The sequence below is a fragment of the Sturnira hondurensis genome, unplaced genomic scaffold, assembly GCF_014824575.4.
Source record: "Sturnira hondurensis isolate 20B ecotype Veracruz unplaced genomic scaffold, ASM1482457v3 Scaffold0018728, whole genome shotgun sequence".
Taxonomy (NCBI): domain Eukaryota; kingdom Metazoa; phylum Chordata; class Mammalia; order Chiroptera; family Phyllostomidae; genus Sturnira; species Sturnira hondurensis.
In genome coordinates, this window is record NW_028091359.1 from 9,097,222 (window position 1) to 9,110,707 (window position 13,486).

The window sequence follows — 13,486 nt, forward strand, 5'->3', positions numbered from 1 at the left end:
ATAAAACAAAATACTCACCGTTCCATATTGTTATTGTTATTATTCCCAAGACCAATCTGTTGGTTGTGAATACTGAAAATTCTGTAACTGACTGCGGCCATTATTATGCTATTATTTTAATTTTTACAACTATTGATCATTTTCAATGTTTATCTGCTATGTAACAATATTATCTGACCTTTTCATTATCTGCCGGTGCTAAGCTCAACACAAAGAAAAACGTGTCTTAAAAAAATCAGTCACTGGCATGCAGTCAGATGCAGCAGAACGCTCCGCAGGCTGCGATAGGCAGGAAACGCAACTCAGAAGACTGCTGTCCGTAAACCATGAGCGCTCGTGTGGAGAGAGAGGGAACAGAGAGCAGCACTTTGCCGGGGCTACAGCTTACGTCCGCAAACGACTCTCTAACTGAACACAATAATGGGAAAGATAAAAAATAACGCGGAGGACTACACACCTGTAAGAACCAAATTGCTTGTAGCGTTCTGTGTTTAGAGAACGTATCTGCCAAACTTCCTACGTGTTGCTACAGGATAATCGGTCCTAAGATGTAGGAATTGAAGAATCCCATTCCTTGCATGAAACAGGACCGCCTCTGGCTGGAAAGGCCCATCTGAGCTGGGGAGGTCAAGGGGAGGAAGGCTGAGTGGGCTGGTGAAATGGCGAGTGGTCTAGTTCGGAGTGAGCATGGTGCAGAGGAGATGGGGGCTGGAAAGGGCTTTGGGAGCATCCGTGGAGGGTCTCCCATTCCCAGGTGAAGCGCTGATGCTTAGTTTGGGAGGCAGTAGGAAGGCGACTGCAAGGTTTTTGAGCAGGACAGGGATACTACACCTGACTTTGTAGGTGTGCTCCTCCACGCCGACTATTAAGTGAATGACCCAGCAACCATCACCTGTTGGAAGTCACCTGTACCTCTACGGGGCAGACGTTACAGGAGACCTGTCCAGGTCCGAGATGCACCGGAGGTGTGCTCCTGAAATTCCCCGTCCGCCGACATTAAGGTGGGATCTCCCTGTCCGCTCCATACCTGCTTCCACACAGTGAGCAATGACAGGTTCTTGCTCCCGATTCCTGGGATCTCAGAATTCTGAGGAATCAGGCAGAGTGTCTCTGAAATACATTTGGTCCATATACATGAGGACTCATTTTTTTCCTTCTAATAAGGGTTTGCTGCTGGCAGTCACACAGCTGTTTCCTAAGTCAAAGAATATTTTCTAGGTTATTTTTTATGGGTGGCACCGGGGTAATTACTTCCGTAAAACATCTGTTCTATAATTAGAAAACAAACCATTCTTTGCCCCAGTGGGAGTATAATTACTTTTGGGTACCAGAGGGAAAGGTTTAGGGTCATCATCAAAATTCAGTGAGGATTGTTTGTGGTGGAATTTTTCCGTCTCTTCCTAAATGAGGTAAAAGACTGTAAAATCTGTGTTTATTAGCATGTTATAGGTTGTAATAGAATAAAGCAAAACTCCCATATCTGTGTGGGTTTTTTACTACAAATGACTCCAGTGAATTAAACTCCATCAATTCAAAGGAATTTCATTTTGACAAGAAGGGAAGGCCTATCAGAGTTAGAGATCTCTCCAAGCAAGCCCCTAAATAGTTTTAATTCTAGGGCGTCACGGGCCCCCTTAAGTTTAAGTTCTGCATTTGAAAAAAAAAAGACTACTATGGATTCCCCGGGCTTGCTCTGATTTGCTGCTCTTCATGACCCTGTACTGTGGACCTTGGCAGGATCGCACACACCCTGAGAGAATGGCACCATGATGTCTGGTTGTCAACCCCGAGCTCTGCTTCCCAGTGCGTCACTTCCGTTGGACCTGCCGCTGCACACCTGTGCACCCTGCATTCTCAGTTATCTATGGTTCTCCCCACATCACACCCAAGCCCTGATCTTACTCTCTTCCTTCGTGTTCCATAGAACGAGCTTCCTTGGGCTTCCCCATCGCAACCCTGCCGTGATCTCATCAGTGTCCTACATTCAACCTCATCGCATTTCTCATTGCCACCTGGCAAGTTTCCCAAAGTCGATGCCTTCCTGCAGCCAGTCTAACAAGTGTAAGGTCATTTGTCCCTCTTTCTTTACTTGCCAAGCTTCTTGACCTGTGCAGGCCCCTCTTATTCCCTACACCTCCGTCCTGTGCTCTTCCCTTACTCTACAAGTCTTCCCCAGGTGACCTCATCCTAGCCCTTTGGTTACCATCTATTTGTTGTAGACGTGCAGTCCAAACACTGGTCCAGGTTGGTCTTCGAAGCTCCAGGCCCACGGAGCCTACCACTGAATGTCTCTTCTTCCATGCTGTATTTGTTTCCCAGGGCCCCCGCCATGAGTTCCTATGGGCTGGGTGGCTGAAAACTTTGGAAATGGCTAGATAACAGGGGTACGGGAATTACTTTTATTGGTGAAGGCAATCGCATTTTATCTAGCATGACAACGGTTAGAAATGAGCTCTCACTGGAGAAAGGAAGGTATTCAGGTTTTGTGTTTGGCTAAAATGTTTTGGAGATGCCTCTCACCTTTATGACCGGGGAATGAAAAGCTTGTGAGGTAGAGCCTGCACTCTTAGAGTGGGCCTCTGAGGCTGGGTCAGTGAGCGATCTTGTGTTCAGCCTCTGGCATATCTGGTTGCCAAAATCAAACTGAGAGTAAACTGAATCCTACTTCTGGAATGTTGCTGTGTTTTTCTTGACTAAGCCTTTCCAATAAAGGTGGCGTTCATAGCTCCCCAAAGACCGAGAACCGGGACTTCATGCCTATCTACAGAACCAGCTGCATGCACTGTGTGTGTCTGTTTGTCAAGAACTGTTTGTTGAACAAATGTTCATGTAACAGGGAGACTTTGGTCTGAGATTTTCCTTCTTTATAATCTGTTGTGAAGGTCAGGAGAGAATTGCTAAAACTTCCCCCCATTCTAAACTTTCTTTTTTAGCAGCTACCATTATCTACAAAAAGAACTCACAAGGTGTGCATGACCCTTAGGCCCAGCTCACAACATAAGCTCATGTAGAAATAATAGACCAATTCACTCATCAATGTATATATTGAAAAATTAGACTTCAGATGCACTAGTACAAAGTCCTTTATCTGGACAACTTCAATTTGTTGTTCCGAAGGAAAACTTTTTTGAAGCCTCAGGAAATACCTGGGAGGAGATGGAAGAAGAGTAATTCAAACATTGGGTTTCAGGAGAACAAGGACCCGGATACCCGCTCTGGGGAGACACCATACTGAGACTGGCAAGATGCAGTCCCCTGGAATGCAGTGGCCAGGAGGGAAAGACTCGGGTTAGGAAAAATATGTCCCATTGCAATTATCTCTGCCCATAAGGGTTTGTGCCTTATGTCCTTCTCTTAAATTAAGACCAGACCAGGCCCAGATGCCAGGGAGTTCATAGCAGCAGTGACCTACCGATTAGAAAGACAGTAGAATGAAGGACAGACCCATCCGGCCTAAGGAAACAGTAGTGAAGACTCAAGTCTGGCCCGCCATTGTCTTTCCTACAGCATTTCCTTTAGTCTGAGACAGGAGGTCAGCATCTAGGGGACCAAAAGGCAAGCGGCACAGCACCCACAGAGGGAGGTTTTGTTCAGGGCTGAGCACTGTCTTGACTCGCCAAATATTTATCTCTGTATCTTCACCTCTGGAAGGGGTAGCGGTAAGAAAGGAAGGTGGATAAATGAAGGAAGAGGGAAGAGTACACGCTCCACTCACCCTTCCCCACTTCCGATTTTAAATGTTGCTAAACTGACTTCACATTGACTTCCCCTCACTCCAAGGCAGACCGTTCTCTTTCTTTAAAAACATATTTATTTATTTATTTTTAGAGAGAGGGGAAGGGAGGGAGAAAGAGAGGGAGAGAAACATCAGTCGGTTTTCTCTCGTATGTGTCCCAACCAGGGACTGAACCCACAGCCTCAGCCTGTGTCCTGACCGGAAATCAGTCCTGTGACGTTTGGCTTTGTGGGATGACACCCGACCAAATGAGCCACACAGGTCAGGGCCAAACGGCTCTAGTTCTTACTCAGTCTTTACAACACACTGATCTGTGACACACTTCTGAGTAAGTGGTGTTGACAACGCTGGGACCGGGGGTGGGGGCCAGGTAAGAAATAAAGAGAGACTGGCCAGCCCAGAATAGAAGGACATAAGGGCCGCATAAATCAGTTTGGTAAACTGAAAGAGAACAAAATAAAGCGAACAAACATCAGCTGGCAAACCTTCCTGAAGGCTGTGACTGATCACTTTCCAGAGGCTAAATTCTCCACCTTCGCAAGAAACCCAGAGAGGTAAGACCTGAGAGTGGATCCAGGCCAGAGATGAAGCAGCTGGGTGATGGTACGATTCTGGGATAAACGATGCATACGCTGGCCCTTCTCTGCTCCTGCGTCTGTGGTGGGTCAGTCAACATCTCTATGCATGGCGTGCTGGCTCTGGAAATCCAAGAACCTTCATAACCTTGAAGGTATTTCCAGAGTCTGGTGATCCCAGACTACCTTTTAAAAAGAATGAACTCCAGAAAAGAACTAAGCCAACAACTAGAACAGGGACAGAATCACAGAAATAGAGATCACAGGGAGGGTTATCAGTGGGGAGGGGTAAGGAGGAGAATGGGGGAAAGGGTACAGGAAATAAGAAGCATAAATGGCAGGTACAAAATAAACAGGGGGAGGTTAAGAATAGTGTGGGAAATGGAGAAGCCAAAGAACTTATATGTATGACCCATGGACATGAGCTAAGGTGGGGAATGAGGCGGAAGGGGAGGTACAGGGCACAGGTGACTAAAGGGGAGAAAAAAATGGGACAACTGTAATAGCATTATTAATAAAATATACTTAAAAAACAAAAGAATGAATTCTAGACCCAGAGGGGACCCCAAAGGAGATTCATTGCAAGCAGCCTTCTCACTTTGCATAAGAAAAAACAGAGGCCCAGCAAAGGGAAGGTGACTAACCTGCGGTGACTAGCCCTGAGGATACAGGCCCCCCTCACACCTATATCCTCAGGGAAACAGCATCATTTCAAGCCGAGTCCTTCCTACATCGAACACGATGGCAGTTTGCTTTTCTGAAACTTCTAGAAGAGTATTCAGCTCCTTTGCACTCAGGAGAAGGTCAGGATGATCCAGTTTCTTTTGTATGTGCAGAAACTCAGGGCAACCACATTAAAATTCTTTATTGAGGTAAAATGCACACACCATAAAATTCACCATAGGAACCATCTCTAAGTGTACAGTTTGGTAGCATTACATACACTTACATTGTTGTGTGACTATCACCAGCATCTGTCTCAGGAACTTCCTCTTGTCAGACTGGAACTCTGTGCCCACTACACACTCACTCCCCATTCCCTCCACCCAGCCTCCATTTGCTTTTTGTCTTTCTGGTTGTTACTGCTCTACGGGCCTCAGGGAGGCGGACTTCTACCATGTTTACTCTTTCATAAGCAGCTTCTTTCACTTAGCACAATTTCTTCCAGCTCCATCCAGGTTAAAGCCCGGGTCAGACCCTTCTTCCTTTTTAAGTCTGAGTAATATTCCATGGTGTTTGCAAACTGCATTCCCTCATCTGTCCATCTACGGGCGGACACGCGGGTTGCATCTCCACGTTAGCTGCTAGGTGCACACCTAAGTATCTCTTTCAGACACTGCTTTCAATTCTTCGGATACCTACCCAGAAGTGGAATTGCTTGATCAGACAGTAACTCTATTTTTAGTTTTTTAAGGAAATGCCTTATTATTTTCCACAGTGGCTGCACCATCTTATATTCCCACCAAGGCTGGAATTCACAAAGGTCGAAGTTTCTTTGCATTCTTGCTAACATTTGTTCTTTTCTTTTCTTTCTTTCTTTTTTTAAAAATATTTTATTCATTTATCTTTAGAGGGGAAGAGAAGGAGAGAGGAAGAGAAACATCAATGTATGGTTGCTTCTTGTGCATCCCCTGCTGGGAACTGGCCCCTGCCGGGAACTGGCCTGCAACCCAGGCATGTGCCCTGACTGGGAATCGAACCGCGATCGTCTGGTTTGCAGGCCTGTGCTCAATCCACTGAGCTACACCAGCCAGGTTTCCTCCTTCCTTCCTTCCTTCCTTCCTTCCTTCCTTCCTTCCTTCCTTCCTTCCTTCCTTCCTTCCTTCCTTCTTTCTTTCTTTCTTTCTTTCTTTCTTTCTTTCTTTCTTTCTTTCTTTCTTTCTTTCTTTCTTTCTTTCTTTCTTTCTTTCAAGAGTAGCCCTCCTAGTGGATGTGAGATGGAGAGCAACTACAGTTTAAAGCAAATTTGTTCTCAGTTGGACAACCTTATGATAATATTTCACCCATGTGAATATGAGTAAGGATGTTTCTCCAGTCTGCTTGTTAGCATTTGGTTATGATGTGTTGTTATGTGAGGACCAGACAGGCAGGTCCAAGCAGAAGGGCTCAGTTGGGCCACGAGAAAACTGAGAAGAACCCAGCGGAGTGCTTCCTGAGGGGGCGAGAGAGGCGAGGGCAAGTGGGGACAAGGCCCAGCTGGGCTGGAGAATGCCAGACTTGTCAAATTACATCTCTTGGACCAAGATCCTTATTAAGGGTCTGCACCTCGGAGACGTGGCCTACCGAGGCACATCGTTAGGGAAGACTGGGCATGATAACAGTAATTTAAATAAAGTTAAAAGAACTGTCTAAATTAGAACAGGTACTCCCGTTTCCACTTTTCTTGGGGAGACTCCGAGGGATGAAGAAAACTCACACGAAAACTCAAGGGCCAAACAATCTTTGGGAGGTGCACGTTCTGAGCCTGTGAGTGAGGTTTGGAAACATTTGCACATCCCATGGTGTCAAGGGCTCTGTTGTTTCCTTCCAGGTCATGTCATTACAGAACAATTTTCAGCAGCAGCTTGGTCTGCCCTGTGACTCAGTCATGTTCTGTGTGGGCTTTTTTCATCAGCTGCATCCCTGCCAGCATCCCTGCCGGCATGGTCGTTGCTGCCCAGCTACATGGCTTCCTGCAGCGGGCGGTTTCACAAGGACCCTCTGGAGGAGCCCGGGTGGAGGATGGAGCACTGTTTCTGTGCCTGTCCCTAGCTGTGCTCCTGCAACCTTTCCCAGCCTGTACCCAGCAGGGAGACGATGAGACAGCTTCCTGGGAGAAAGGGAGGAGGGGAGCATTCTTTCCCCGCTGTGCTTTATAACCCCCAACAGAGGAAATGCACAGCAGAGGTGTGGGAGTTTGGCTGACTCGTGGTAAAAAATAAACGTGGTTTCCTGTCTGCTTCTTATTTTCATTCCTAGGTGGTGAGGAGTTGCTGGTTCTTCCTGTCAGGACTAGCATTTTCTGCAGGCAAAGAAGGTGTCATTTAGGGGCCAACCATACCAGTACCAGCAACCTTCCAAAAATTCTCACCTCTCACTCGTCAGTATCATTCCTTAAAGTAATATCGAGTGTTTTCGATTGGGCTAAATCATTGTGCCACTTGAAGTGTTGAAAGGTTGACACGTTGAAGCATGATGATTTTTTCATGTATCTGATTAGTTTAAAGCAATTACAAGCTCAGAGAAGACTTAGTTGTCTGTTCACCTATATACACCCATAACCATCTATCCATCTACCCACATCCATCCATACCCATCCATCCATCCACCCATCCTCTAGGTGCCTCTTTACTCCCAGCTAATTTCATACAATCTAACATTGATCTTATATGGTCCTGTGACTTCTAGTAATTCCATTTGTACGCATGAGCTTTTCCAGTGTGACTGCAGCCTCCTGAGTGGAGGGAGAACATCTAAGACTTAAAATGTCATGAGAGCATAGAGCAAAAAGCCAGGCATGCAGTGGGTGTGCAATAGATTCCTGTGAAAAGAGAATGAGACCTGGGGAATGATTCGCCCAGCCTGGCGGGAGAAGGACCCCAAGCAAAGCCCTCCTCCGTGTCCCTGCGAGCCTGCTACAACACGGCCCTCTCAGACTGTGATTGACAGGTGGGCAGGCCTGCCTCAATTACACAGAGTGCACGGCGCTGCCCCAGGGAAGTGCCTGCCAATTGCAGGGGAGTCTGCCGGCATTCCTTTTTAGTTCTTGGAGCTTTCGAACATCCCGTTTGCCCTCGATCACAAGCACACTCACCTCAGAATCACCTTGTGCTCTCTTTCGCCTTTCCAGTAACATCTGTCACATTAGTGCAAAACCACGCATGATTTTCCAGAGCCTGGTTGCCATGTTTTCCTTTTTTTTTCCTGCTCACCCACTTCTTTGCCAGACATTTAATGAGTAGCCATTAAGTACCAGACAGCGAACTGGGCTTGGGGCACTATAGTGGTGAATAATATATAATCACTGCTCTTTAGGAAAGCAGGGCCCTCAAGACAGACAACAGACAGCCACAAGTCATTGTCATAAACATTATAACAGTGCAGCAAAATAGAAGGCACTAATTCTGCCTGTGACAGGGGAAGCGGGCAGCCGAGCAGAGAAGGCGCCTTTCCAGGTGACTCCCGGGGTCATGCAGGAATTCCCCAGGCGCCAAGGAGAGGAAGGACAGTCACGGCAGAGGGAATATCACGGGCAGAGGGAATATCACGGGCAGAGGCGAGAGTGTAAGAATCCAGGACAGTCAGTGGTGAAGAGAAGTTGGTGTGAGTGCAGGGCATGGGTGTGAGGGTGTGGGATTTGAAGAAGGTGCCTGGGAGAATCGGCAGAAGAGGCTGTTACAGACGAAGCAAGCTATGAATGTGAGCTTTTCTTTTATAGGGGCCATGGGGAGCCATTCAAAGCGTGGAGAGACACAGTCATGTTTGTGCTTCGGAAAAATCTTTCTGACAAGGAGACCAGTTAGGGGGCTACTATAAATGTAGGTGAAGGCTAAAGCTAACACGGTGGAGAGGGATGGAGAGGAGAGGCATAATTAGTATGAAAGATGCTTAGAGATAGGAGCAACTGGTGGGCCACACACACACACGTGCACACTCACACACACAGAAGGGAGGAGGGAGAGAGAGAGAGACGTGAAGACTGATCCCAAGATGTCCAGTTCCAACAGCTTGGAAATGGCAGCTTCGTTACATGGGACGAGGAATGTGGGGGTAGGGGGTGGTGAGTTAAGACATCACAGGAAATGTGATCTTGTGGGTTCGGAGCACGTTGCACTCAGAGATCCCCAGGCAAGTCTAGAGCTCAGGGGGACAGGGATGCAGTTACAAATGGTGTTGTTTGAGGGCCCTAGGATGTCTCTGCACTTGACTCTCAGACCAGCGACTTTAGGGTAGAACGGGGAGCTTGACCTTCCTGAGCGCTAGGCGGGCTTGGGTTTCAAGTTCTATCAGCACAATTTACTAACAGCCTGACCTTCTACAGATTACCCAATAGCCTGCTTGCACATCTGAAAAATGCAGGAATGTAACACCCGCCTGCAGTACCCTATTGGTCTGTTGGGCCATGTGCCAAGGCGTAGGAGACGCTCTGTAAACAGCAATCAGCACGGTACAGAGTTCTAACGAGACCATGCTCAGCCCTCGAGGCGGCTCTGCACAGACCGGGCTAGTCCTAAGGTTTTCAACTAAAAAACAGAACAAACAAAACAAAGAAACAGATCCCGGAAGATCCTTCTGGGAAATGCTTCCAAGCCAGGTGCAAGCTTCACTCGGCTTACCGGGGCCCTTGTCCTCCCCTTCGTTGCTCCTGGGGGAAGGACCCTGGGGCCTGAGACCCAGGTCCAGGGCTCCCTTTCCTGGCACTCCAGAAAGAAGCTGGAAAAAACCCCAGAGCTCCCTGTCCACACAGCAGCCCTCAGCGATTACGGCAATTGCTCAATTACATGGTTATTCACAACGTGCAGATTACAGGGTTACTTAGTTGAAGGCTCGGTGCCTCCACCAGATAAAACTACATTAAAAAAAAAACATGCCAACGTTGGACATTTTCTGAGCATATGGCAGCGTTTAGTTCTTTCTAGTCAGCAAGAAACAGGAACAAAACGAAACAAAACAAAACTGGAAGTTTTTGTTTGTTTTGTTTTGTTTCTTAAGGGTATGGATGATCTAAGACCCATATGAAGCACAAGCCTTGTTTGCAAATACCTGATATCAAGGAAATGATCAAAGTACAGGCTATTTGCAGTTTTGATGTGAGCCCAGCTCCCGTCGTGGGTTGCTAGGTCCGTGCCCTGGGCCTCGCGGAATCCAGTGGTGCATGGAGAACGTGGTCTATGGGTCCCCAGTTCAGCCAAGCCAAGCCCTCTTATTCTAGCAAACGGCACCACCATCCGCCCAGTTGCTTGAGCCAGAAACCGAGATGCTCTTTTGGAAACCTTTTGCTCCCAAAGCTGTGACATCCCCTCAGACCTAAGTGTTGCTGGTGCCCCACAAACTGTGTCTCGGACCCACTGCCACCCTTCCCTGTCTTTCTGCCTCCACCTTGGCCTGAGTGTCGGATCTCTTGTCTGGACCAGAGCCTCAGTCCCTGGACCGGTCTCTTGTCTCTGACACTCTGCTGTTCTTTCCGCATGGCAACCAGGGTCATGCTTCGGATAGACAAAATGGCCTGGCTCTCTGGGACTCAAAACCCTTCAGTGGGTTCCCAATGCCCTTGGGGTGACCTTCACTGTCTCCTACTCCTGCCACCCGGGCCCCACTTTTTGTTTCTTGAAAGCATTGTCCAAGTCTTGGGAAAAGGTAATGGAAAACAGTGGCAGCTACTTGTCATGTTGCAGATATAACCTTGTTATAAGAAGCTCGCCACCATGCTTTCTCACATGGGAAGGACCAAGGGGCACTTGGGGCGGGAGCTCAGTGAGCTGGAGAGAGCTCAGCTGTCAGGTGTCCACGTGGCCAATTCCAGCAACGAGCCAAACTGGGAGAATCCAGGCTTTGCTCTCTTACTGCTGTGGTATGAGCATGGGTCTAAAGCTGGAGAAAATGCCCACTCCCCTGTTGCATTTTTCCCCCGTGCTACCCTGAGGGTCAGGAGGCTCAGCGCAGGCGTCGTCTCACTGTGGAGTGGAGCCCCCAGCCAAAGGTGCTGGCGGTTCTATGAATCTTGAAGTTGAAGGAGAGGTGAGGGGGAAAAGCTGGGAGTGGAGATGTTGGGTACCAAGTCAGGGTGGGGACAAATGACTTCAAGGTTCCCTCTCATGCTCACCCTATAAGGATGCATCAGCAGAGACACCTAGGTCTCAGACCAGGACACCTAGGAAGGAAGGTGTCTCAGCTAGGAATACAACTATGCGACTGTCACTGCCGACCAGAGGGCCTGAGTCCTTGATTGACCTCCCCTCAGAGTCTGCACTGTGTGGTTGTTACCAGGCCCAGTGTGGCGAGTGCAGCTTTCCCACGAGACCTGCCGGAGAGCGCCTTGGAACTGCATGAGGTCAGGCCTGAAAAGTCACTCTCACCAGGGGCCAGGCTCCTCGGCATCCCCCAGCACCTTCCCCAAGGTCCCAACGTCAGAAGTGGCAGAACGTGAACCAACTCCAGGCTTCTCACCAGACCAGGAGTCTACCACCCACGCCCTGCATTGCTCCTAACCTGTCCCCCATGGACCTTGCAAATCTGCCTGGACCATTGCAAATCTTAATCATGGACCAAGGCAAATCTGTCTGGGGCAGGGAGAGTAGTGACAGGGGTGGCATTAGGCAGCCAGCTGCCATGGGTCCTTGTAGGAAGGGAACTGAGTGAGTCCTTGACTTCCTCTGCTGGTAGACGTTACTTCCCACCAGCCATTGTCCTACTTTCCTTTCCTGAAGGTAGAACTTGCCTTCCAGTACATACCCAATATTTACCTTCCCAGCTTCACTTGGGGTTATGCTATGGGTAAAGCACACCATCCTGACCAAGGAGAATGGCTGGGAAATTGGATGAGTGGTTCTTGGGAGAGGTTCTCTTTCTGGATGTGTGTATGTGTGTGTAGCATGAGTAGAAACTTTAGCCTTCTAGTGTTTGGTGTGCTCATGTGAAGATGTGGTATTTGGTGCAGTGGCAACCATTTTGTGATCATGAGGAACTAACCCTGAGGTTAGCATCCAACACTCTGGGGATGGTAGACCAGAAGGATGGAAAAAGCAGAGTCTTTGACTTATTCAACTATAACCAGCCTCTCCCCATCTTTTTAGACTTTTGAGAAAAGTATACTTACTGAAGATTCAGTCCTACTTGGGTATAGCATCTTCTAATTGTTTCACCCTCCCCAAAATGTTCATAGGGACACATTGGTGGAATTCCTTAACTTGTCCAAATGTTAAGTCAGGCTTGAGAACGTTTCAGCATTCCTGAGTCCATGGGATTTAAATGGTTTGAAGCAAAGCCTGGCAGCAAAGGGCCAGAACATAGTTTCATAATTTTTATTATTTCATGTTATTATATTTTGCTGCTTTATCTATTGGAGGGAATAAAGGCACTTTAATGAGACTTGCTGATTTCTCTTTCTCATGGCTGTTGTCATCCTTTCCCAAGCCCAGCTCTGTGGAAGACAAAGATAAATCTTGGAGATTCCTTTCGTTGGTGCACAAAATGCCCATTTTGTGCATGTGCGGAATCATGGGCAGGACTCGGGGACATACCAGCCTTTGCATCTCCTAGAGGGCAGAGAAATAGGCGATGAAATGACACGTGGGGCTCAGGAGCATCTGTTCCAGCACAATAGGCTCATCCTGGCTTCACCACTGACTGATGATAATCTTGGGCAAGTTACTTACCACGTCTCATCTTTTGCTTCCTCAACGATAGAACAAGGTTAATAAGGTGAGGCCACAAGGATCAGGACTGGGGAAGTCTCTAGCGCTATGCCTGGCACGTAGTAAAAACTCGATACCTGGGTATGATTGCTCCCCTACATGGAAGATCTGCTCTTCCCAAGTGGCACCGTGAGTTCAGAGGGGGTTCCGAACTGCAGACTTTGTTCGTCAGCAAGACCTTGGGGGTGGGGGGTTGGAGTCAGCAGAAAGCAGCTCAGATTTGGATAGCACTCAGTTCCTTCTGGGCCTGTCAATTTATGGAGCCGTTCTTATTAATGTTTCAGTACATGTGTGTTTGCGGCATGGTTTGGCTCATGGCTTGGTTTCCCTAACAGACTAGAAGCTTGTTAGGGGATAGGATTGAGATTTCCATTCCATTCCTGAGATTCCCATCCCTCTAGAGTTCTCAGTTCTGGGCTGTGCATATGCCTAAGGAATGTTGGCCAGTGAACGGATAGATCAGGGCTAGTTTCCAGAAAGTTCAGAGAGCAGTCGATCTAAACTTGGCTATGCATGCAAATCACATGTGCCTAGAATGATCAACCATCTGGTTTGCACAAATTCCAAAGACTTGAGGCTTTTAGTTTTAAAACCAGAATGGAGGGACTTCCTGGGACTCAGGACTTTTAGTGCTAAAGGATGGAAAATTCTGGGAAAGTGTGAAAGTCAGTGCTGGGAAAACTGAGTGGGTTAGTCATCCTATCAGGAGAGTTTTAAAACCTGCTGGTGCCTGGGACCTGCCCCCAAAGCCTCTGATTTCTTTGGCATGGGGTGGAAGCCTG

The 13,486-nt window shown here is 47.8% G+C and overlaps 1 protein-coding gene and 1 long non-coding RNA gene across 5 annotated transcripts in view; both read right to left on the reverse strand.

Annotated features, from left to right (window-relative positions):
- Positions 1 to 822: 822 nt before the first annotated feature.
- Positions 823 to 2,868, reverse strand: LOC119003528 (uncharacterized). Its single transcript, XR_005069981.1, has 2 exons — positions 2,204 to 2,868; positions 823 to 1,110 (listed from the first exon to the last, which is right to left on the reverse strand). It is a non-coding gene; the product is annotated as an uncharacterized LOC119003528 (long non-coding RNA).
- An 8,695-nt stretch (positions 2,869 to 11,563) lies between these two features.
- The window catches only part of LOC119003533 (uncharacterized), a 50,369-nt gene continuing 48,446 nt past the window's right edge, over positions 11,564 to 13,486 (reverse strand). For 2 of the 4 annotated variants that reach the window (XM_037069978.1, XM_037069977.1), the window contains exon 5: positions 11,564 to 12,545. In XM_037069978.1, the coding sequence (XP_036925873.1) occupies positions 12,315 to 12,545 (231 nt within the window). In that variant the 3' untranslated portion in view covers positions 11,564 to 12,314. The remainder of the gene's footprint in view (positions 12,546 to 13,486) is intronic. The other 2 variants (XM_037069980.1, XM_037069981.1) reach the window with 2 other exon arrangements.